At 37.4% G+C, this 27,188-nt stretch overlaps 1 protein-coding gene across 2 annotated transcripts in view; it reads left to right on the forward strand.

The window, feature by feature from the left end:
* The window catches only part of ZNF507 (zinc finger protein 507), a 35,906-nt gene extending 14,465 nt beyond the window's left edge, over positions 1-21,441 (forward strand). For both annotated transcript variants that reach the window (XM_010989095.3, XM_064489206.1), the window contains exons 4-6: positions 161-275; positions 17,309-17,443; positions 17,577-21,441. In XM_010989095.3, the coding sequence (XP_010987397.3) occupies positions 161-275; positions 17,309-17,443; positions 17,577-17,958 (632 nt within the window). In that variant the 3' untranslated portion in view covers positions 17,959-21,441. The remainder of the gene's footprint in view (positions 1-160; positions 276-17,308; positions 17,444-17,576) is intronic.
* Positions 21,442-27,188: the final 5,747 nt, after the last annotated feature.

A 27,188-nucleotide genomic window follows, 5' to 3' on the forward strand; every position in this document is an offset into this window, starting at 1 on the left:
AGTGCACATGCAGGAGAACCTGTGAAGCTACGTTCAAACTTGTTAACTTTATTAAACAGTTATACTGTGTGGTGTACATACTCACTTACAATGGAATGTAAATGCCGTCATTTTAATCTAATCAACACATGTCACTAAAACTCTGAAATACCTTGTCCAGGGAGCAAGTCTTCGGTCCAGAAACGGTATAGATGCGATGTGTGTGATTATACAAGTACAACGTATGTTGGTGTCAGAAACCACAGACGAATCCATAACTCTGATAAGCCTTACAGGTAAGTGTGATGATCCTAGAGTTTTAATATTTGTATTAAAATACTTTATAGTAAAGAAAAAAGCAGAAGTAGTTAAAAAGTCATAACACTTGTTTAAACACAGATTAAGTGCTAAGAAACTTTCACTTGCTGGTTTCACAAGTATTGTTTAGTTTGTTAAAGAATATGAATTTTAACCTTGATTCTTAGGACAACAGGCATTTATTTTGTCTAGTTGCAACATAAGAAGACGTCTATAACTGTCAATTTCATGTTTTTGGTTTCATTTGGCTATAAATTATCGTAGCAATTTTCAGTGCTTAGGGTATATTTCAGTAATTTAGCAGTTAAATACTCGGTATTCTAACAAAAGATTCTTAAAACTTAAGCAGCAACATTCCCTATGAAAGATTCTGTTTTTGAAAATAAATCTATCATGTGTAGAGTAAGGTGATTTAACTTAATTTTGTTACTTGATTTTTCACAAAAGCCAATTCTAACATGTAGTCAGAAAACATAGGCATTAAGATAGACTGATAAATAGAAATCATTATTTCTTAAATAAACTAAATACTCATTGTTTATGTATAGTAAAGGTACAAACGTTTTTGCAAAATTTGTCCAGCTGTCATAGAGCAATTTGTTCTACCCGCAGCCATGGGGAACATCAAGTTTCTACTCAGCGCTAAGCTGGTCACCATGACAGTACTAGGCATTGGCACGAACTCTTTAACCCCTTGACCTAACTTCTTTCACGTTTTAACTGTCTCCCCAAGTTTTATAGGTATGACACAGGTGAATGTGGAAATGTTACTATATTGAAATGAAACCCTGACACACTGTGCCTTAAAATGCCATTGTTTGATCCCATAGTGTGCTCTCTCTATATATTAAATATATAATATGTGCTTAATTTGCTCATCAGCAAACTTTTTTATAATCACTCTTCAGATAGTGATTTATTTGCAAAAAGTTTTGTAGCTCTATGGAAGGTGTTTGACCTTGTGTCATTGTATCTGTTTTTATTTCAAATATTTTTAAAACTGGGATCCCTAAGAAAGATTTTTCCTTCAAGTATAATTAAGACCACTAACCATTATTAACAATAACTCAGTGCCATAAATTGTAAATGAAGAGTGGTATTTAATGTGTATTATTTAAGATTCACACTAGGAAATACTTAGAAGAACATGGAGGACACTAGTTCTCATGAGGAGAAACCTTTGCCTTTATATTTCAGGTGTCTTTATTCTTAAATTTAATGACATGCCAAATTAATGTGATCCAGGCAAGAATAAAATAATAATGTCTGGGTCTAGAATTAGACTGTTTATTCAAATTCATTGAAAAAATATTTACTGAGCAAATATTATGTTCCAGGAGCCGTGTTAGGCTGTTAGACTACAGTCATAATAAAAAGGTACCATCCCTGCCATCATGAAGTTTATAGACAGTAAACAAGTAAACTCTCCAATACACAATTATGATACGTTTATGAAAGAGGTTAATGACTGATTCTGGTTCCACAGAGGAGAGTTTCACATCTACCTAAATAGATTAGCCTTATAGCTTAAAGACTCAATTTGATAGCTTTTGCTGTCTTAGGGATTATGTTTTCTTATGTTCTTAAAATATTCACAGACTCATAGGATTGGTGGCAGTTGTTCTAGGGTCTTCGTACCAATGGGCAACATCCTGTGAGAATCTTCTTCCTGTTACCTCAGGGAAGTCTCTGTGTTATTTTCCAAATTTATTCAGATTATACTTTCTCACTGGGTTTGACCTGAGTGTTTATATCTTAGAAAAAATGTTGTCATACCACCCCCCTCCACGTAATTATTACCTTTTTTACATAAGACTGACTTCCCAACTTTCAGATCTTGTGACTCTTTTTTTAACCTTTTTAAATACTTTACATTCACATCTTTCTTTGTCTTCATGGGATCTGCAGGCTACAGAGCATCATGGATTAGCATGTTCTCTTCCAATGTGTTTCTAGAACTTTCTCTTCATTGTTACATACTGTTTGCCTTAAGCTTAGCTGGTAAGCGTAGCCATCTTGATACCTAATTTAATCTAAGTTATCAGAGTATTGTTTCAATATGCTTCATTCCATTTTGCTGCCTGGTATACTTACGGTCAGAATTCAGGCTTGTTTTCTCAGAGTCCACGCCATCTGCATTTCTGATTCCCTACTTTTTGTTAAGAAACGTGCTCACAGATAGTAATAATGAGCTTCTTACAGATAAGTTTCTTACCAAGGTGCTTTGTTGCACCACTTCTAATCTTTGCACAAGGGATCGTGTGTTTTAACGTGGCTGTTATGTAATAGACTTTCTGCAGTGTTGGTAACTATTCATTTCTCGTGCCTCTCTGTTTTATGTTGCCATTCCAGTCCTTCACTGAGCCCATTCGTGTGAGTACAGCTTCACGTGTAAGAGCCCTGGCTCTGGGAGCAGGCAGTCCTGGGATTGAGCCTGGGCTCTCTGACTTATCGGCATTTATCACCTTGGGCAGACTGTTTCACTTCACTGTGCTTGGTCTTCTCATTTCTAAAGTGAAGATAATTAAGACACCTGCTGTATAGGACTGCTGTAAGGACTAGATTAAATACTGTATGTAAGATCCTGGCACATAATAAGCACCTGTAAATGGTAGCTGACCAGTAGTTATCGGGCCCAGTTTTTATCCTTGTCCTTTCTCACTGATTCATTGTCTAACCACACACACAATAAAGCTGTTGACCTCTCGACATTTGGGAAACAAAGAATAATTCTCCTTCTGGATAGGCAGGTGTAGCTTACTAGTTTCATTTTGTTTTTGTTTTTTTTTACAAGAGAGATGCTGGACCCAGGTAGAAATAAATACTGTCAAAGCTGAGGTCCCCATGCTGGGTCAACTGGGAGGCAACCTGGTGTCTTGGGGAGAACTGGTGCTTTAGTCTCAGGCCTGGACCGTGTACCACCTCTCCCCACTGGGTGACCCTGGGGTGCTGTTCTAAGCTAGGCCTCCTTTCCCATATGAAACTGGGGGGAGTACTGCCTAGCTCATACATTTTTGTGATGATTGAATCAGATTAACACCCGGCATGTCACTTGGAGCATTGAAGGGCGCAGTTCCTTTCATCTGCTTGTGAAGTCATGAGGTCATCTCAGAAACCCTGTCGTCATTGCAGGTTTTCCATTCTTGTGTTTCGTATTGCAGTGCTAGAATTCCCCCTGGTTAACATCTCCCAGTACCACTTTGTGAATTACTAGCTAGAGAAGGAGAACAAAATGTTTTCCTCAGGTTACCAAGTGTCCTCCTGACTGTGTGGCACTGAGCCCATTTTTCCTTAGAAACATGATTGTATGGGTGCTTAGGTTACAAAAATTCACAGCAGGGTGGAAGGTGACAGAGGGAAGTACTCAGCACACTACCTGGCACATAGCAGGTGCTCAGTAAGTGACTGATAGTTATCTGTATACCTCAGTTTTTCTGATCTATAAAATGGCTCTGATTCTATAAGTTTATTATATTTTGAAAATATAGTGGTATTCTTTCTTAAATAGATGAGCTATTCAGATATGTATGTTGATTTTTTAATAGCCAATCCAATTTTAATACCCAGTCCAAAAATACCCAGTATTTCCTTAAATGGTTTTGAAGTATCCTTTTAGAGTTATTTTGTTTATATCAGGAGGTCCAAACATTGCAGTTGATTGATAAGTCTCTTAAGTCTCTCTCTTTAAAATTTTTAAGTACATTTCATAATTTAATGCAGTATACATCCTGAAACCTTTATAGACTAAAAGCATACGGCTTGATGAATGGTCACAATGTAAACCCGTCCTTGTAACTCCTCAAACCAGGAAATAAAACCATTACCAGTTCCTCAGTGTCACCCTCTTCTTGGGCCTTCCACTCACTAACTACTCCCTCTTCCCCACCAGGTAAACACTATCTTGACTTCTAACATCATGTTAGTTTTGCCTATTTCTGTACTTAATATAAATGAAATCATACAGTACACATTCTTTTATGTCTAGTTTCTTTCACTCAACATAGTTGTGTATAATTCAATGTAGAACTAATGCAGTCCTTTTCATTGCTATATAATATTCCATTGTAAGCCCATGCCATAATTTATTTATTGTACTATTGATGGCTGTTTGGATGATTGCCAGATTTCCCCCAATATGAACAATGCCATTTTGAACATTCTTTTATGTTTTGTGCGTATATGAAATGAGTCCATTTCCACTGGGTTTATACCTATGAGTGGGATAATAATTCCACTTACTATAGGAGCGGGTAATAGAGCATTCTATGTTCAGCTTTGGTAGATACTGTCAACAGTTACTCAAAAATGGTTGTACCAGTTTACAGTGGTTGTGCCAGTTCACACCCTCATCCAGACTTTGTATTGTCTGTCTTGAATTTTGGTCATTCTGGTAAGTGTGTATCTTACTGTGATTCTCATTTGCATTTCCTGATGATTTATGAGGTTGAGCATATTTTCATTTGTTAATTGCCTGTTTCTTTATTGGATTGTCTGACTTTTCCTGATTTATAGCAGATCTTTATATATTCTGAATACAAGTAGACAAGTTTTGTCTATTACATATAGCACATATCTCCTAAATTATGGCTTATTAATCTTTGTGGTTAGGGCTTCTGTGTCTTTATACTCTGAAACTGATGCTCATTTTTTAAAAGCCGACTGTGAGTAAGGTAGATGGTGAAGGGAGAGGTAAAAATGTGTGCTTATAAAATAATGAGCCTGATTTTCAAGGATTCACATCAACTGGGTCAAAAATACTGTGTGCTAATGTGACCCTGTGTGCTTATGTGACCCTGATTTTCTAATATGGCACAAAAAAGTAAAAGAAACATCTCAAAAAAAAAAAAATCCAGAAAGGTTTTAAGCAATGGGAATGATGTTTGGAATGACAGGGTTGCCTCCTGTGTATGGTCAGTTGTTGTATAAAGTCTGGTCTTTATATAAATATAAATATATTACAAATAATAATAGCTAACATGTTTTAGAACATTTTTCATGGGCCAGACAGTGTGCTGAGTGCTCAGTATGTGTCAGCTCACTTAATCCTCATTTGTAGATATGGAAACAGAGGGTGGATAGATTAAACAATTGTCCCCAGGTCACACAAGTGGCAGAGCCAAGGCTTGAACCCTTGCTCCTGTCAGCTGTGCCACTCTGCCTGTCTCTGCGCCAGAGAGAACTCTTCGTGAGGTGCACTGCCACTACATGCCAAACCACCCCCAACTTTGTGTGAAGCAGCAGCTCTTTTATTTTGCTCAGGGATTCTGTGAGTCCGGAATTCAGAAAGGGCACTGCAGGGGTGGCTTGTCTCTGTTCCATAAGATCTGGGGTCTCAGGAGGGAAGAGGTGACTCAGACGGCTGGGGTTCCAGTCATCTGAAGGCTCCTCCCCGGTCTGGAAGTCGATGCTGGCTGTTGGCTGGGACCTCAGCTGGGGCTTTATCTGGAACACATAACATGATTTCTGCACATGGACTTTCCAGCTATGCTGGTTCCAAAAGTGATGCTTAGATAAGAAGTAGGCATGTTAGAGCAGGCAGATAGCTAGATATGAGCAGAGAAAGGGGGACACAGACCAAATGGCAGGAATTGGGCAGAAAGGAGGGGCACAAGCCAAATGCAGGAAACCACACATCATGTAAGCAGCAGGGGTCCCTGGGCAGAGAAAGAAAAGCAGGAACCTTTGGGCTGATAAGGGATCATGCTTTTGGGGGTGACAAGTGGCCTGGAGAAGAACAAAGAAAGGTGAAAAAAGGCAGGAATTTCTAGTGTCCGAATGTAACCTTTTGCTCATTATGCCCTCATTTCAGTAAAATTAGCCTTGCAGACCAGAAGTACGCATCATGCATTGACTCCGTGACACTTCTGATCCAGACTAAATAAGGACAAAAATCCCTCCTCCCTTTGGGAAGGTGGAGTTGGGATGATAATCAGGGACTATGACACCAAACCCTTCCCTCCCCAATGAATATTCTGCCCATTCATTGTTACACCCTACGTAGCTAATTTGCCAAAGAAACTCAGGGCATCCGCTCACCTGAGCCTGCCCGCTCTCCCCCTGAGAGTGTACTATCCATCCTTTAATAAATCCTCACTTTACCTTTTTTAACCACTACATCTTGTCTCTGAATTCTTTCTGGGACGGGACAAGAACCTGGAAAACCGGTTGCATCCACCGACAACAGGCAGAAGCTGTATTACCTTCTATGACCTACCATTGGAAGTCTTATACTGTCACTTGCACTGTACTTTAGACTTCCTAAATCTCTTTTAGTGTGAAGGCATGTTGAATTGTTAGTCAACTATGTTGGCTTGGGGAAAAACACAGGTCTTTGAAAATCTTGAATTTATTTTAAGGAAAATAGTTTAGCAGATAGTTTAATTTGGAGGGGGAAAATATGTTTTGTTTGGAAGGAATGAACTGAAGGAGTTTGTTTTTCACAGTGGCATAAAGAATTCTTGAGTTCATCACAAAATGAACCCAAGTGGCTGCTTCTCTGAGCCTTAGTTATTCCTTTAAAAGCATAGAAAACTAACAAAATGTGGTAAGACAAACCCTATTTAAAATTTTCTATTGAAACCTTTTTATGTATGCTCAAATCCCACCTCAAGTATTGTAGGACATGCAGGTTCTTGCCCAGCCCCTTAAGACAGTCGTTCCTCATTGAATCAGACCTGGAGTAGTGTCCAAGTACCGTTTTGGGCCAGGGAGGTGGGGTGTTTTAACCATATCCTTGTCTCTGTGGGGTTCTAGGACTAAAGTAACTGACCCATTAACAATGGGAGAAAGCCTATTAAAAAAAAAAAATCAGTCCATTTTTCAGCCAGATTGAGAAGGCTTGGGTTTTCTGATGTCAAATGTTTTCCACACCACCAGGCAACTCAGTTCTCAGCAGACATTAGCTGAGTGTCCTGCAGATTTAACTCAAGTCTGTCACTATCTACCTGGAGACAGCATCAGATCCCACCTGTTAAGGGCTCTGTCCCACAAGACTGCCCCCACTTCAGATGCCAGTCATAAGTCTAGGTTGGTACATGTGCTTCTGACTGACTGACTATAAAGTAGTTTTTGAATCAGCTATAAATGAGGTTCCAATAACCCCTTTCTCAGGCTTCTAGTACTTAGGAAACCAGTTTCCTTTTATTTACCAATTTTTAAAGGATACAGATGAACAGCCAGGTGAAGAGGTATGTAGGGCAGGTCCAGGACGAGTGGAGCTTCCATCCCCTCTCTGGGCCTGCCACTGTCCCAGACCTTCCATGTGTTCACCAACCTGGAAGCTCTCTGAATCATCCTTTTAGGTTTTTATGGAGGCTTCATTGCAAAGACACAACTGGTTAAATCATTGGCCTTAATAGTTGAGCTTGATCTCCAGTCTCTCCCCCTCAGGGGTGATGGGACTGAAAATTCCAAACTTCTAATCATGTGGTTGGGTCCCCTGGCAACCAGCACCCATCCTGAGGTTACCTAAGGGCTTTCCAAAAAGTTACCTTATTAACATACAATAGGTCCTTTTTTTTTTTGAAGATTCAAATGCCTTTTTTTTTTAATTGAAGTATAGTTGATTTACAGTGTGTTTCTGGTGTAACTGCATAGTGATTCATTTATACATACACTCCTTTTCATCTTCTTTTTCATTATAGGCCGTCATTACAGGGTATTGAATACAGCTTCCTGTGCTAGACAGTAGGACTTTGTTGTTCATCTGTTTATATATAGTAGTTATTATCTGCAAATCCCAACCCTCCATCTCCCCCTTCCCCTGGTAACCATAAGTTTGTTTTCTATGTCTGTGAGTGTGTCTCTGTTTTGTAAATAAGTTCATCTGTGTCCTGTTTTTTAGGTTTCACATATAAGTGATATCATACGGTATTTTTCTTTCTCTTTCTGGCTTACTTCACTTAGTATGATGTTCTCCAGGTCCATCCATGTTGCTGCAAATGGCATTGTTTTATTCTTTTTTATGGCTGAGTAGTAGTCCAGTGTGTGTGTGTGTGTGTGTGTGTGTGTGTGTGTGTGTGTGTGTGTGTCTGTACACAGATACATACACACACACATATATATATACCACATCATCTTTAACTAGTCATCTGTCAATGGACATTTAGGTTGCTTCCATGTCTTAGCTATTATAAAATAATGCAGCTATGAACATTGGGGTGCATGTATCATTTCAAATTAGAGTCTCCTCCAGATATATGCCCAGGAATGAGATTGCTGGATCATAGAGTATGTCAGTTTTCAGTTTGTTAAGGAATCTCCATACTGTTTTCCATAGTGGCTGCACCAAACTACATCCCCACCAACAGTGTAGGAGGGTCCCCTTTTCTCCACACCCACTCCAGCATATATCATTATAACAATAGAACTTTATTGCTCTCCTCGCTTAGGAAATTCCAGGGGTCATAAGAGCTCTGTGCCAAGAACTGGGACTAAGACCAAATATATTATTCATTTCTTATTATAAATCACAATATCACAGGTTTCTACACTGGCTTTCTGCTCTTTTTCTCATTTACCAAACACATGGTCATGGAAGTTGTGAAAGAGTATGGTTAATAAAAAAGTGAAAAAATACTTTTAGAAAGTAAGTGTGATAAAGTGAGTATAACAGGATGGTAGTATAATAGTGCTTCATTGTCATTGCTTTAACTAAGAGAATTTGGTTTGCTTCATGGAATATAAGGAAAGTGAAGAGGGAATGAAAAGAAGGAAGTAACAATTTGGCAAATAGAAGTAATATTCTTAAAAAGAGAATGAAAGTAGATTTAAGCCACCTTAACTTTGAAGTTGAGGTTCTCTAGTATCCCTTCTCCTCTATTCAGTTAAACATCATTTTGTTAAGTGCTTATCCTTATCAACTTGCTCCTCCTTTTTTTTTTTTTTTTTTCATACTTAGATCTTTTAATGAACACTGACCATTGTAAGCATCCCTTCAGAATAACCTTTGTACCAGGCTGAAGTAGCTACTCACAGAATTAGGGCTTAGTTGTTCAGCACACTGCCCTTGCTTTATCTCTCCTTTCCTCTTCTTAAAACAGATTTTAGGACTTCATATTAAAGGATAGTGATTAATAGCAAAATTTACAGAAATAAGTCTTGGTCCTATATAATGAGAGAGAGAAATTTGAAAAGCAAGACAGTAAAGGCTTCGTCTTACATGCATTGTTTACACAGGAAAGCTAATGAAAGTAATAGACTCTCAGTCATAGATTACACTGAATTGTTAGAAGAGAGCATTTCTGACTGAATAATATTTCACTGTAAGTTTTAGCTTTTCTTACTCTTTAAGGGTGTACTTGTCCTCCACAAACTATTCCAAAAATAATTTGAGCATTTACTTCTGGAATATGTGGCTCACTACTTGTATAAATAGCCATTATTAATTTAAATGTGCTTATTTCATCATACCTGGTTTCTCCTTGGGGTAGTAAATGCTGACAGATCAAGATGGCTAAGCCCCACAGTTCAGGAACATTCTTACCTCTGGGAAAGTAAGATGAGGCAGTCAAGATAAGACACACAGGAAGTTTCAAAGGTATATTGGTAATATTCTCTGTCTTAACAATGAGTGTTCATTTTTCCTTTATTCTTAATGATTCAGGGCATAGGGATGGGGAAGGGACTTTATCCTACAGAATAATCATCAATATATGTAAATATAAAACATATTTGTTACAGAATTATTTATAATCTTAATAAGGTCAAAAAACATTCTATCTATAATAATAGTAGAATGATTAAATGATGATACTTTCATTGGATGAAACATTACAGCCCATTGAAAATGCGTAACTTTTAACTTGAGAAAGTAATTCTGGAACACTGTCAAAAATAGGATTAAGAATGTATAGCATGATTCCACTTTTGCTTCAGATCTATGTATGCACCTTAAAAAAGATGGGGAAATTATGCAAGTACATTTTTAGAATTTGCACTTAATATTTGCTTGTATATTCCATTTTTGTATGAGGAATATAGATTATATAATCAGGGAAATGTTTAAATAAAGACGTCATTTGCTGACCAGTTGAGTTAGGACAGAAAATGGCTCAGCAGTTTAACATAAACATCCAAACGCAGGGTGCATTTCAGACAACGTAGCAAACTAGATAAGGTGATGAACAACTCTCCCAATGAAGATGACTGAAATGCTGGGTAAATATTGGAAAGAATGTTTACACATCTAGCTCATCTATCAGGGAAATTGAGAAACTGCAGAGGTAAAAATCAAAGTAAAGCCTGTGAGGTAAATGAGCGGTACCTATCAACACGAATGAATCTCAGAAACATGGAGCCAAGACAAGGGAGCAAGTCACACAGAATACATAAAGCTTGATTCTGTTTATATGCTCAAAAATATGCAGGTAAACAATGTTTTAGGGATACATGTAGGTAAAACTAAGAAAAAATAAGAAAATCATACAATACAGAATTCAGGAAAAGTAGTGCCTTTTTTGAGGAGGAAAAGATGAGATCTTGGATGAACCCACCATGAGCTCTTAAAACAGAAGTTACATTCTCTCTTAAGCAGGTATTATGTTCACAGTGTTCATCATTTTTTAAAATTGCATATACACCTTACACCACTCTTTTACATGAGTTTCACAAAATTTTTCTGCAATTGTATATGTAGAGTATTTAAATTCTATGGGAGAAGTGGTGATAAGGAAATTAAGTTAAGTACATGGATCTTGTTGGTAGTTCAGTTTCTTGTTTGAGGTTTTGGACGGAAGAGCTCCTACGGAAGTTTGTGCTCTCGCGTTACTCACACTTACTGTACTCTGAAATTTCAAGTGTTGTTGGGGGATTCATTTAGCTAAGCCCTAGTCACCAAACTCCACGCATATCAGAGCCATACAAAGCAAGAACTGCCTGCGTGCGCGCACACACACATTATGCTTATTTCTACGTATTTTTTTTTTTCTGTTGCTCTTATAACTTGAGTTTTTTCTTCCTTTCCTAGCTTTCAATATTTTTGTTATGTAGGAAGGCTGTTGATCTACACAAAACGTTAGGTTTATACCCTTATTGAGTTATCTTATTACTTGTAAAAGTTTTCAATTCCTATTGGATTGCCTAGCTGTGTAATTGTATTATCTGCAAATAATTTTCTCATTCTTTCCTTTATGATATTTACACCTCATTTCTTTCTGTCATCTAATTGTACTTGGCTGGTACCTCCACGACACTAGAGAACAGTGGGGCTAGTGAACATCCTTGTTTCTTATTTCTTGTTTTGGGGCTTGATGGGAATGCTTCTGGTGTTTCCTCATTAAACTTTTGCTGCTGTTGTTGCATTCTTTTTTACTGAAGTAAAGTCAGTTTACAATGCTGTGTCAATTTCTGGTGTACAGCATAATGTTTCAGTCATGCATATACATACATACGTTCGTTTTCATTAAGCTTTACACTAGTTTTGGGGTTGAGATAGATATATTTTATCATGCTGAAGAATTATTCACCTACCACATTTTGGTGAGAAATTTTATTAAGAATGTATATTAAGTTAGGTGTTATCAGCCTGACATAAATGCTACTCCTAAAATGTGGTAAGGAGTACACAGTAGTCTCCATGAAGTATATTTGCAAAAACAAAGAAAGAAAAAGGAAAAAAAGAAATGAAAAAAATTAACCCTGAATCTAATGAAACCTCTACAGCAGTAGTTCTCACCAGGTGAGACATTTGGCAATGTGTGGAGACATTATTGGTTGTCACAACAGGAAGAGAGGGTGTTACTAGCGCCTAGTGGGTGCCAGTGGTGCTGCTAAAATCATCCTAAAATGTCCAGAGCAACCCCCACAATAAAGAATTATCTAGCCCAAAATGTCATGTGCTGAGATTTGGAAACCCTTTTCTAGATCTCATTACTGGTTTACAAGAAATGTCAGGGATATAGGAACATAACACTAGATCACCAAGAGGGTAATCAGTGCCGTTCATAATATGAGAAATTCTACAAGGCAAATGACCTGGTTTCTTCAACATATGAATGGCATGAGGAGGAGAATGGAAAGAAAGAAGAATTATTAGATTAAAAGAGATGCCAACCAAATACAATATAGTACTACCCATTTTATATAAGGGACTTCAGCATCTGAAACTTGGGTACCTGTCGGGGGTCCTGGAACCAGTTCCCTGCAGATACCCAGGGACAACAGGACAACTGTATAGATCTTGTTTGAATCTTCATTCAAATAAGACATTTCTGTAAAAATCAGAGAAATTTAAGTTGGGGGATACATGAAACAAGGTTGACAAAATGTCAATAATTATTGGAGCTGGGTGATGGAGATTCATTATACTTGCCTACTTTTGTCTTTGCTTAAAGATTTCCATAATAACGGGTTTTATTAAAGTGGATATTGAATTTCTCTAGATTAAGTTTCAGTGACAACAATGAAAATATGACTTTTCTCTTCTGATCCTTTGAAATAGTGAATTGTAATAATACATTTCCTAATATTAAATTCTCTGTATTCCTAAAATAAGTCTCCCTTCCTCACGGTATTATTATTCTTTTAATATACTGCAGGATTCTGTTTGCCAACATTTATTCAGCATATCTGCATTGATACTCATAAGTGAGACTGCTGTGTGGTTTTCTTTTTTCTGTTGCTCTTGCCAAATTTTAGTATCAGTGTTATTCTAACTTCATAAAAAGACTTTGGAAGCCTTTTTTTTTAAAAAAAAAAAACTCTCTGGAACTTTAAAGATACAAGCTAATTTAAATACAAAGAAGCTGGCTACTCTCTATTAACTTTAGATGTTGGAAATAGCGCATCTTTAGTAAAGAACACTGATACCTCATTTTCTCCTTCCTCTGAGTGTTTCCTAAACAAATGAACATATTTTGGTGCAACTATCAGAGCTTATGGGCTATATTCTCAGTGACTTTATCAAAAGCTTTATGCAGACTGTCAGCCTTGTTTAATAGGCTCCTTTTTAGAGCAGGTTAGGCTCACTGCAACATTGAGCAGAAGGACAAAGATTTCTTATATACTCTGCCCCACACATTCGCAGCGTCCCCCATTATTAACATTCCCCACCAGAGGGGTACATTTGTTGGAATTGATGAGCCAGTATTGACATACCATTATCATCCTAAGTCTGTAACTTATGCTGGGGTGCACTCTTGGTGCTGTACAGTGTGTGGGCTTGGACAAATTTGTGATGACATGTATCCACCATTACAGTATTATAGTATCATACAGAGTACTTTCACTGCCCTAAAAATCCCCTGAATTCCACCTGTTCATTCCCCCTGGTGGTCCAAACCCCTGGTGACCACTGCTCTTTTACCGACTGCATGGTTGCATAGTGCCACACGCTCAACTTTGTTCTTCTCTTTCAGTATTGTTTTGGCTATTCTGGATCTTTTGCCTATCCATGTAAAGTTCAGAATCAGTTTGGCAACATCCACAAAATAACTTGCTGGAACTTTCATTGGAATCTCACCAAATCTATAGATCAAGTTGGAAAGAACTGACATCTTGACAATATTGAGTCTTCCTATCCAAGAATAGAATCTGTCTGCATTTATTTAGTTCTTTGATTTCTTTGATCAGAGTTTTCCTCATGTAGATCATGTACATATTTTGTTAGTTTTATACCTAAGTATTTCATTTTCAGGACTGCTAATTAAATGGTATTATGTTTTTAATTTCAAACGCCACTCGTTCATGGCTGGAATATAGGAAAGCAGTTGACTTACACATGTTAACCTTGTACCCTGCAACCCTGCTGTAATCGCTTATTAGTTCCAGGAGTTTTTTGGTCTGTTCTTTCAGATTTTCTACGTAGACAATCATATCATCTGTGAACAAAGATATGTATCTTTTATTTATTTTTTTAGTCTAATAGCATTTCTAGGACTTCAGTTATGATGTTGAAAGGGAATAGTGAAAGAGGACATGTGTGATTTGTTCCTAAACTTACCAGGGAAGCTTCTACTTTCTTATCAAGTATCATGTTGGCTACAGTTTTACTGTAGATATTCTTTATCCATTTGAGGAAGTTCCCTTCTATTCTTAGTTTGCTGAGAATTTGTTATGAGTGGGTGTTGAATTGCATCAGATGCTTTTTCTGCATCTATTGATATGTTGATATGATTTTTATTTACCTGTTCATGTAATAATTACATTGACTGATTTTCAAATGTTAAACCAGCATACCTGGGATAAAGCCCACTTAGTTACAGTATATAATTCTTTTTATACATTGTTGGTTTCAATTTACTGATACTTTGTTGAGGATTTTTGCATCTATGTTTATGAGAGACATTTGGGCTTTAGGGTTTTTTTTTTTTTCCTTCTAATGTCTTTGGTATAGAATAATGTTCGCTTCATAGAATGAGTTAGGAAGTCCCTTTTTTGTATAGATACACGTTCCTGACCTGAATTATTTTCCTTCTTTCTAAAGAACTTCTTTTAACATTTCTTGCAAGACAGGTCTACCAGCAACAAATTCCTTCAATTTTTGTTTGTCTGAGAAAATCTTTATTTCTACTCACTTATGAAGAATAATTTTATGGTACAGAATTCTAGATTGGTTGCTTTTTCTCTCAACACTTTAAATATTTCACTCCACTCTCTTACTTGCATTGTTTCTGAGGAGAACTTGGATGTAATTCTTTGCTTCTTTATAGGGAAGGTGCTTTTTCCCTCTGGCTTATTTCAGGAGTTTTTCATTTTCTGTAGTTCAAAAATGATATGCCTAGGTGTAGCTTTTCTGCCGTTTACCCTGCTTGGTGTTTTCTGACCTTGTATCTGTTGTTTGATGTCTGACATTAATTTGTGGCCATTCTTAGTTATTACTGTTTAAAATACGTCTTCTATTCCTGTCTCTCTTTCTTCTGGTATTCCCATTATGCATATTTTATACCTTTTAGAGGTGTATGTTCTGTTCTGTTTTTTTCCAGTCCTTTTTTGTTTGCTTTCTAATTTTGGAGGTTTCTATTGAGATATCCTCAAGCTCAGAGATTCTTTCCTTAGACATATCCAGCCCACAGATAAGCCCATCATAGACATTCTTTGTTTCTGTTACGTGTTTTTTACCTCTTTTTGGTTCTGATCTCTTTGTCTGATTTTCTTTTGGTTCTTTCTTAAAATTTCCATCTCTTCTTTCATCGCTCATCTATTTTCCCATGCTGTGTATTTTGTTCATTAGAGCTCTTGGATATTAACCAAAGTTGTTTTAAATCACCAGTCTGATAATTCCAACATCCTGCCTTATCTGATTCTTACTCCTTTGTTCCTGTGTCCTCTGTCTCTTCAACTTTGGCTTTTGCCTTTTAGTATGTCTTGTAATTTTCTTCTCGATAGTCAGGCATGATGTACTGGTAAAAGGCACTGCTGTAAATAAACCTTTAGAAATGTGATGGTAAGCTGTGGGGGAGAGGGAATGTTCTGTAGTCCTGTGATTAGGTCTCAGTTTTTTAGTGAGCCTGTGTCTCTGACTTGTGTACATGCACTTCTCAGCCCCCTCCCTTCCCACCCCTTGGCAGGACGAGATAGCTAGAGTGGGCTGGAGCTGGGTATTTCCCTTCCCTCAGGTCAGTCATGCACTGATAAAACTGTAGTGGGTTAGGCTCTGGTTAAATAGTTTCTCCTGAGGGCAAACCTTGTTAAGAACAGAATGCTCTGGCCTACCTCAGAGTGGTTCTTTTACCCCTCTGCTGACTGTGCCTCTTACTGCTGTGGGGAAGAGTCCAGACAACTTACCTGATTTGTTAGGTTTGTAATTAAGTATTAATAAAAATAGGTACTTTTTTAAAGTACATTTGCAGTTTCCTAAAGAGATAAACATGATCCTGTTCTTAGGTATTTATGCAAATGATGAAAACTAGTATCTGCACAAAAACCTGCACGTGAACTTTTATAAACTTTATGCATAATTGCCAAAACTTGGGAACAACCAGATGTCCTTCAGTAGAGAAATGAATAAACAAACTGGTACATCCAAACAATGGAATATTATTCAGTGATAGGAAAAGAAAAAAAGAGAGCTTTCAAGTCATGAAAAGATGTGGAGGAACTTCAAATGCATATGGCTAAGGGAAAGAAACCGATCTGAAAAGGCTATGTGCTACACAATTTCAACTATGTGACATTCTAGAAAAGGCAAAACTTTGGAGACAATAAAAGAATCGGTGGTTGCCAGGGACTGGGGAGGGGATGAATAGGTGGAGCACAGGGGATGTTCAGGGCAGAGAAATTACTCAGTATGATATTATAATGATGGCTTCATGACATGCATTTGTCCAAACACACAGAACTGTACAACACAGTGAGCCCTGACGTAAACTGTAGACTCTAGTTAGTAATAATGTATCAGTTCTAGCAAAGGTTCCCCACTGATGCAAGATGTTAATAATAGGAGGAACTGGATATGGGGAGAGGGAGTCAACTTAAACATGCTGTAAAAACTAGTCTGTTAATTTTTTATAAGTACTTCATTCAGTTCAAGTGTACTTGATTATGTGAAATAATTTTTATTGTGAATAAAAATGTTAAGATTGTTATGTGTTTTACTTATGAAATCTAAATCGTTGAAGCATTTCAACACTACTTACATTTTCTGTGATTCTGTAAATGAGCCAGAGTTTATGTTGAAATTAATTCCTTATTGCTTTCTTAAGAAATACAGAGTGGTATAGAGTATTGATTTTGCATGTGTGTGGTTAAATAATTTAGAGCAAAGATTTTGCATATTAGAAATCTTTCCAAATACTATAATAGCTGAAAGTAATATGGGATGTTTGTCTTGATTCTTATAAATTCTTTATAATATAAAATAACTTTATTTCACTGATTCTAGGATATCTATTCGAGGACATTTGAGCCTCTGAAATCAATATGTCTCTTATAATCAGTGACATCTTAGACTCAGTGAAATGTGATGTCTAGTAAGTCTTCAGGAAAACATATTTAATCATTGTTACGGAATCGTTGCAATTACTGAAGGTGATATTATGGGATCATCCCAATTTCCGTCATGTCTGCCTTTCAGATGCTCTTTGTGTGGGTATGTGTGCAGCCATCCTCCTTCTTTGAAGTCTCACATGTGGAAGCATGCCAGTGACCAAAATTACAACTACGAACAAGTGAACAAGGCGATTAATGATGCAATCTCACAAAGCGGCAGGTATTTGATCTTACTGTTATATAAATAAATTATTGCTATTTATAATTATATATAAATTAAAGCGTTAGGATTAAATCTACTAGTCCACATTATAACCAACTCAAGGTTTGATGTGTTTTGTTTTGTTTTTAAGAGTCCTGGGGAAATCCCCAGGAAAGTCTCTATTAAACAGCAGCGAAGAAAGCGCCGATTCTCTCACCGGAAGCTCAGAAAATTTGGTGTCATCCTCATCCTCAGAGCTGATTTCCCAGGCTCCCAGCGAAGTTGTAGGTCCCAACGAGAATGGGAAACTGAGCCCTACAAGTAATACCTCATATAATTTAGAAAAAAACTCCAGTCTGGCCCCTCCTGGTATGGAGTATTGCGTTTTACTCTTCTGTTGTTGTATTTGTGGTTTCGAATCTACCAGCAAAGAAAATCTCTTGGATCATATGAAAGAGCACGAGGGTGAAATCGTAAACATCATCCTGAATAAGGACCACAACTCAGCTCTGCCCACAAATCAGATGCAGTAATGACCTGACGAGGGAGACGGTGGAAGGGGAATCCTTGGAACCACAGTTTCACCTTTGCGCTGCCCAGTAGCTTACTAGACACAGAAGAACCAGTTGGTGTGATTTTTGAGGAAATGACAGCTGTGACTTTGGAACCAAATTTGTAATGTAATGAAAGGAATTCTGAATGGATAAGGGGGTAAAAATATTTAAATATTTTGAGAGAGGGAAAGTGGGTTGAGGAGGCAACAAAGATGTAATCTTACAATAACCCTCTGTTACCTCTTCTTAGTTTGAGTGTATTTATTAAAAGCTTATTATAGTGTAGAAATGCAAGCAAAAGAGTTAAGAAAGGGCTTTCCAGGAACTATTCTAAAACTTTGTTACGAGAGTGTCACAGTCTTAGATGGAGCTTAGTTTTCTTCATTTTCAGTTTTGACATGAATGACAGGCCTCTTGTGAGAAATGGGAAGCAGGTGTCGGAGAGTTTCTCGGTGTCAACAGGGAAAACATCACTAGAGGCCTTTGAGATGATCAAACTAAAACCTTTACCCAGACTGATAGGAACAAATCATATACTCAGTCTGAGATACATTGCTTTACTCTTTAAAAAGAAAGAAAGAAAAGAGACCTCTAAATCCAAATCTTGATTGTAAATAGGCATTTACAAAGTAAATTATTATCTTCAATTTACAGTGAATGTCTTGTGGGCAAAGGAGGAAAGAAGTGAATTCCCACCAGCCTCAAACCAAATCTCAAGGTTCATGGAAATGGTGCTGGTTGAGCACAGTGCACTTCTCAGAGGTTCTTTTCAGAGTGTTTGATGGAGCACCCCAATTTTCTTAATGGTTATATAGGCCTTCTAAAGCTCTCTTCTGAACTAAACCAAGGTTGTTACCTGAAAGAGTCTATTAAATAGCAAAGAAGGAAAGTTTGCATTTGCTCATCAGACCTTAGGGTTAGTGTGAGCTGTTAAATAAAAATCATTTGGGGGAAGAGGCATGAAATTCAGAAGCCCCTTAAAATGAGTACTGCTATTGAGATGTTACTCCCTGGGGTTTATCTAGTTATACTTAGCATCAGAGGTGTAACCAAACGTGGCTAAAATGTAGTAAAACTTCAGATTGTTTCTAAAACTTTTAATAACCAACAAACAACATTTGGCAAGTCTACAGGGTTTCTCCTATCTAGGAAATTCCATTTTGTTAGTGTGCAATGGGACATTTGGAAAACCAACTAACAGTACTTTTGCATTAAAACTCACCATCAAATAGATACAATCTCATTAATTACCCATTTTGTATAATGTATTTCAGAGGGTGAAGAGAACAGGGTTTTTTATTTTTTATTTTGCTTTAATAGTTCTGATCATTTATTTATGTGTTGTTTTGTTCATGTAAATTCTGCCTACAAAGTCAAAAGGCAGCCGGTGCGCCATGCAGTGCGCCATCTTCGTGGAGCTCTCTCTGAATTTGACTTCTGACATCCTGTAGGGCTGAGGCTGTGACTCTCAAAAGCTTAGAAAACATCAAAAACAGAATTTTTTGAATAGGATACTCTGTAGACACATTTTAGCAAACAGTTCTCTTCCCAAAGTCCAGGTATGTGTTGAATGAATTAACATTTTTAAGATTGCATTAAGAACTATTTAAGTGGGGCCAGGCATCTTGAAACGTTGTCTGATTTGTTTTTTTAGTCTCATTTTGGTGATGCTATTTAAACGATTGTAACTTTGCAACTCTTTAATTTAGGTAGCTTTAATTTATTTGTGAAAGTTAATCCATTTCTGATATGTGGTTTTTAAAAGATAAAATGAATTTATATATACTAAACTATATTCCCAAATCCACATGCAGTGGATTTTCTCATTTCTCCCCTTCTCAGAATTAAAATACAATTATATTTCATTTCAAATTCAAATAAAATATTTTAAATGGTTCCATTTTTATTATTAAATTATTGCCACCCAGTCAATTTCTTCATTACTGGTAGCTGGGACTCAATGTCTCTTTATAAAAATCTATTGTTCTGAAAATTAACAACCTTAGAAGAAATTCATTTTATAAACTTTCCTTGGCTTTGATTTTATGTAATCGTTTGGAAAATACTAATAACCAGGAAACATTCCCAAAATTTTAGCAGTGAATTTTTAAGTTACTTTTCTTTGTTTTCTTAAACCACTTCTATTGTTACTTAAATTTTCCATTTGGAATCATGAATTTAAAGTTCCCCTAGCTCATGGGAAAAAGTTAACCCAGAAGTTCAAAAGTCTTTAAGTGTTCATCTAATTCTAGCCAAAGTTATCTCCAAAAGCTTCATCCTGTCCACAGGAGGAACCATATACGAAGGACCTTCCCATTGTGGTTTTGTGGCAAGCCTTAAGTTAACAGTGTCTCTACCAAGAAAATTGAGTATTTCTAAACATAATAATGAAGACTAAATATGCAATTTGAATTATAGAAGAGATAGGTATTAAAATAATCAGCAGAAATTCCCTTTATAGGAATAACATTTTACTTACTGGTACTAGGTCTTTTGCCATACAGAGCTCAAAGTATTTCTTTTCCATTCTGAACACTTAACAATTCTAGGATTTGATAGTGAAAATAATTTTTAAAACAAACTTACTGGATAAAGGCAAAGGTGGGGAGGGGGAAGATGATGCTTTCTGATCATTATAAGTAATACTTTTCAGGGCTCTATCATTTTCTCTCTTTCTCTAATAGTCCAGAATATGGTTGGTATCCCCAGTGTTCTGACAGTACCATGCCTATATTCCAGTTGATCTGTCGACTTCAAGCTCTGTGTCCAGCTGGTGCAATGTCGTGACACTGACTGAAGCCTTTGTTCTAGATCTTTAACATCTTCGAGGTAGTTATCAGTGGCTTCGTTACTATTTTCTTTGTCGTCTCTCACAACGACCTGGTGGGCACCTATGTTTACATTGTATCTTCCCGCAGTGTACTTGGCTTGACAAAGATAAGCAGGCTTCTCTATTGAGACTTACTATATTTTTAGTTTTCATAGACACTTATTTAATCTTTTTTTATTGTACAGCAAGGTGCTCTAAGTAATATTCTATAAAATATATTTAATAGAAATTTGAGTTTGATATTCATGGACATGAATACATGTATTTTTTTAAGAAATAACTATTGTGTAACACTATGGCATTGCTTCTATAGCCAAAGTCTAAAAATTTCTGGAACACTGACATGTAAAGACTACAGTTAATTCTGACACTGTATCATTAAAATAGGATGATTTGCATTTTGTAAAATTATCCTGCACATCGAGCTGCATGCCTTAAAGCCTAAAACTCTAGGATTGTGTTCATGGTAGAACAGTTTATCTGTTCAGCAAACAGTGAAGCCAGGTCTACAGCGCTTCTTTAACTACCTTTGGAAATACTGTACAATGTTAGAATAATTTATTTTGCTTTACAGGAGTTTGTCATGTATTGACTTTAATATTGTATTTTGGTAATAAATTTTTTGTTAAAAACACTTGCCTCTAAGTTTTATTAACAAAAAGTCATATCCATCTTGCCTTGAAAATGGTGATTTAATCACTTAGAAAGTTGGGTTTAAATAATGAAGCACTTCCCAAGGGTTAAACAGGCTTATGATTAACGTTTGGTAACGCATTAAACTATTGCTGACCAGCATTTAACTGTGTTCCACAAAGATAATTTTAAAAGTATTTAAATTGTTTTACTCATTTTAAAAATTCAGTCTACTTTAAAGTTTTTTTTTCCTTGCTCCACAGTTCTTCATTTTATCTTCCAAATCACTCCTTATATTAAATGCTTTAAATTCTGATACAGTCATAGTGCTAAAGACCAGCTCTGTTCATGACAGTTAGCATTCTGTACTTGCACAGACTTGTTGCACTGGCAAGCGAAGCTGCCACCGTTTGATTGTTATCACTGGTCTGCTTGCACATTTGTGCCCCAGAATCCTGGGCTACCTCAGCTGCAAGTGTCTCGAGTCCAGATATTTCTTCCCAAAAGCTACAATTCCTTGTCCTGTCTCCCTAAGGGCGACAAAGTTATACCCCCTATCTTTCAAGAGCCAAATCCCAACATTGTGTGCCCACTAAACTCCAGATAGTTGTACAGAACATACGGTGCAATTCGGTAGCCGCTGGTTATTCAGCACCTGAAATATGACTAGGATGCTAAGTGTGCAACACACAGCAGCTCTGCAGACACAGTTCAAAAAATGTAAACTACCTCATTAGGTAGTTTTTTATATGGATTACTTGTTGAAACGATGACATTTGGGATATTTTAGGTTAAATAAAATACACTACTATTAAAATTAATTTTACCTGTTTTTATTTTTTAATGCAGCTACTAGGAAATTTTTCGTTGCCTACATGGCTCACGTAGTATTTCTGTTTGACAGTAGAAGAGGGATTAGTAAACTTACAGCCCCTCGAATCTGGGCTGCCACCCATTTTTGTATGTGAAGTCTTACTAGAACACAGCCATGCCTATTTGTTTTCGTGTCACATATGGCTGTCTTCACGGTCCAACTGCAGCGCCGAGTAGTTGTTACAGAGACCGCAAGGACCGCAAAGCCCGAATCATTTACTGCTTTAAGGAAATAGTTTGATAGAAAAAGTTTGCTGACCTCTGAACTAGAACAGTGGTATGATCAGTGCTGTAAAATTCCCAGAAAGAAAAAAAAAAAACTTCTTACAAAGAAGCGACTTCTAGCGTGCTGTTTTATAACTAAATTACATTTCTCCCTGTGTAATTTTTATACAGCCCCATCCATCGTTTACGACTTCAGCCTCACTCGCTATTTCGTCACCTCTGCTCCTTAAAGCCAAACACAATTTGCTGAAAATAACAACACACATATACTAGATTAAATGATGGTGCTTTTTCCTCCTGACAACCCTCCAGTGTTGGTGGTACCCTGCACCCTTTCAGTGCTGTGGGCGCTACAGCTGCAGACGTGCTCACCCCACGGGCATGTCCAACCGTGGTGGAAGGTAACCGTGGCAGCTAATCCTCTCCACTGCGGTGACACTTGACTGGCCTAATCCAGGATGTAAAGAAGAGTCTTAGATGCACCTCTCCGTGATGAACAGCTTGTCTGAGTCTAAACCTGAATTCAGGGGTCGGGTGGAGGCTGTAGTTGGCTTTGATGGAGAACTCTTGACCAAATGGGCAGGCCTAAGAGAAAGTCACAGCATTCGCCTACATAGATTCTTCCAAATCAAGCAGCAAAGATGTAAAATGAACATTTTTGGCCCTATAAATTCTCAGAGAATTTTCTGTTCTTAATTGGTGCCACACAGTAGGTAGTATATTTTGGTTTATATCTTGGAATCCAAATGACTGTAAGACACTTAAACCATTTCCAGAATCCGACACGGGCAGCAAAATCCAGTTTGTATGTTGTGTTGAAGGACTGTAGACCTCATTTTCCTGCTGGTACATTAAGACATATACTGTATCTAGTTTTCTCATTTCAATCATGAAGTGTAAGATTATGACATACTTGGTTTTTTATCTACGGAATTATTTTCCCTGTATGAGTAATTACTGTTTAAACTGCTTGTCTTACAAAAGTTGACTATAGTAGATTCTCCTCTGAATTAACAAGTTTAATTTTAGGCATCTAATATAAATTCCTATCAGTATAGAACAAAATCATCAGATGGTGGTGGTGGTCTGGTTCCTGACTCAGCCACATTTACGCCGGTTGTGCCACTTAATCCAGCTAGTAAAGGCGCCATTCAGTAAGTCTGCAAAACTAAGTGCAAAGGCAGGTCATTAATTCTGAGGTACGTGGGGCCTTTGTTGGAAAGGACACTACAAGTTAGGTGGACGGAGTTTCATTTACACATATCAGAAAATAATGAATCCTTGACCATGAGCTCAGACCCAACTGTTTCAATGTTTCTGATTTCTCAGCTTTATCCTTTGTTAAAAGGTAAAAGGGAATAACTATCCATTGCCACTGAGATCAGAAATAGTAAAAAAAAATTTTTTTTAATTATTATGAAGTATGTCATCCTAAATACGTACATAACAGAAAACTGTGACCTGAAGAGACCCACGTTTTTCACTGTTCAGGTCTTTTATTAGTACCTAATAGTGTTATTTAAAGGCTTATTGTCACTACTGAGCACATCTCCAGATTTCTGGTTTTTCTACTTGTCATTTTATTAATTTTAGTATCCATACTTCTGCAAAAATGTGGCTGCGTTTTACTGAAATAGACACATCAATCTACATCTTGCTCTTTTTGTTTATATCTGCAATCCTATTTAAATTCTGTATTTCCAACCACAAAAGGTGTTAGAAAAATCTATTTCAGGTTTATGAGAAAGAGTACAGCAGGGTAGGGTTCGTATCTTAAGCTGTGTTTATTTCTGATCCTCTACAGCTAACGTTCTACAAAAAATAGTTCTGCTGAAAAAAGTAACTGTAGGAAACCAGTGGTTTCAAGGTTGTCTTCACCTGCTAAGCCCTTCTCCAGATGAAGCATGAGGACACAGTCGGTGAGGCACAGTGCCTTTCCACAATGCTGAGACTGGAGTCCTTGCAGGGTGTCACTGTTCAGGTCAAAAACTCCAAAATGAGGCTCTTTAGAATCTGCACCCAGCTGGAGCAACCCTGTACTCAGTGTACAAGTGCTGAAAAAGGTTCCAGGGTACTGTGACACTTTTTAAAACTTGCCTTGTAATCACAGGAAAAACGGAAGCATGCATTGTCCTAATGGAAAAGCAGTCACCATGACCCCTCCGAAGCGAGGGGAGGACATGTGTGGTGGACCGCCCGCCAGCCTGCACGCGGAGTGGGTATTGCTACCTCAGCTGGTTTGGAATATAGTTTGGCTTTACCTTTGTTAACCTCTTATAACCTCTTCTGTTTTCTGAAATGTAAAGTTGACAGTGTAATACCCACTTCAGAGAGGTATGTGCATTAAATGAAACCATCTATAAAACACTTGGTCGAGTTCTGACAGTTCTGAACAGTGCTTGGTCCCAAGCCATGTGCCCTTGAATAAGGCATTCAACCTTTTTTGGAGCCTCAGTTTCTTCATCAGTAAAACAGACGGTAACACTTACACCTTGCAGAGTTGTTGTGAAGATCAGCAACCGTGTGTCTAAAGGGCCTGGCCATCTGGGTGTTCAGCAGTTCCTGTCACGATTTGCGCGTTCACTGTGTGTGTGCATGTGTAGGGTGGAGGTGGGGGGAATCAAATGCTCTTATAAATCGTGGTATCAAAGCTTCTTGTTACAGCCTTGGCAAGGAACCTAAGAACCATGCTGGTTTGTGTTCTCAGGAAGGATACTCAAAACCAAACAAAATACCCTATCCTTTAAAAGATATAAAAAAAGACAAACCTGGTTCATTAGTACCTAGAATATTGTATGCAATTCACATCACATCTAAAAAGATAACACTTGGTGGGAGAAAGTGTTAGAACACTGCCCTGTTACCATCATGTTAAGTGCTTACACTCATTTTCTCACACCTATAAACTGACATTAGGTCTCACCGTGTGAGAATGGGCCTCTCCCTAAAGAAGCCGATGAGCTGGCAGCATTGGCAGAACTTAGGCCGAAGGAGAGAGAATGGTACTTCGAATTGCATGCACTCAGTGAAACAGCCAATGGGCTACGAGGGAGAGGAGAAGGTGAGAAATGGCCTGTCTCAGACCACACGAGCCTCTCACACAGAAGTCAGTCTTTCAACCATCTCACAAGGACAGTTTCACCTAGAGGACTCTGGTTCAGGGCAGTCCTAATTCTGAAGTGTATCTGCAGGTCAGCCCCCAAAACATCCTCTTCATGTGGGATGCTGTCCTGTGGGTCTGGAGAGCAGACTAATGACTTAGATCCACCAAGCCGACTTACGATCAGGTAGGAAAATGTCAGAAGGGGCAAAGATAAAACCAAGTCAGCACTTGTGTTTAACCATCATCCACTGATGCAACTTACTCTTCAAAGACTGATTGGAACAAGAGAGCTTAGTAGCCATATTTCCAGCTATAAGTCACACCTTACAAAACAAAAAAGGATACGTATGGAAGTAAGATACAAAGGACATAATTTCTAATTAAAACAAAACAAAATCTTAAAACAGTTACATTCTTTTTTTGTAAACAGAAGTGCCAGAATTGAACTGTAGCTGCACCCATACCCAGTTTTAGATATGCTAAGAGTTTGTTTTTGAAATTCAAGAAGACACCAGATCCTACCTACACAGCGACTGGCTTTTACATAGCATTTGTCAGCTGATTTACTTAAATACTTAATAAACATCTTTTTACTGAGTTTCTAAATGCCCTCGAATGAGCTTTTCTAGAAAAACCTATCCAAGAAAATTAAACTTCCAGTTTTAAAGAAATTGTGTTTTTCCATAATGAGGGTGGGGATTACAACTAGGAAATCCGCATTTAGTAGACAATCAGATAATCAGATATCTTTTAGATTGATTTTTGGACCCTTTACTAATACTAGTAACTATGAATTACTCTTGTTCTGAGTCGTAAGCCATTTCCACACACTAGCTTTATACAAGAATTCTCATACTGCCTGTGCTTACAGAGATTGTGATCATCAAAGACACAAGACTAATAGTCTACATGAAACAATACACATTCAACCTCAACCCTCAAAAGAAAGTACTTTTTTTTTAACATTTTTTATTGATTTATAATCATTTTACAATGTTGTGCCAAATTCCAGTGTTCAGCACAATTTTTCAGTCATTCATGGACATATACACACTCATTGTCACATTTTTTTCTCTGTGAGTTATCATAACATTTTGTGTATATTTCTCTGTGCTATACAGTGTAATCTTGTTTATCTATTCTACAATTTTGAAATCCCAGTCTATCCCTTCCCACCCTCCACCCCCCTGGCAACCACAAGTCTGTATTCTCTGTCTGTGAGTCTATTTCTGTCCTGTATTTACGCTTTGTTTTTGTTTGTTTGTTTGTTTTTGTTTTTATTTTTTAGATTCCACGTATGAGCGATCTCATACGGTATTTTTCTTTCTCTTTCTGGCTTACTTCACTTAGAATGACATTCTCCAGGAGCATCCATGTTGCTGCAAATGGCATTATGTTGTCGGTTTTTATGGCTGAGTAGTATTCCATTGTATAAATATACCACTTCTTCTTTATCCAGTCACCTGTTGATGGACATTTAGGCTGTTTCCATGTTTTGGCTATTGTAAATAGTGCTGCTATGAACATTGGGGTGCAGGTGTCATC

The sequence above is a fragment of the Camelus dromedarius genome, chromosome 9 (genome assembly GCF_036321535.1).
Source record: "Camelus dromedarius isolate mCamDro1 chromosome 9, mCamDro1.pat, whole genome shotgun sequence".
In the NCBI taxonomy this organism is placed as follows: Eukaryota; Metazoa; Chordata; class Mammalia; order Artiodactyla; family Camelidae; genus Camelus; species Camelus dromedarius.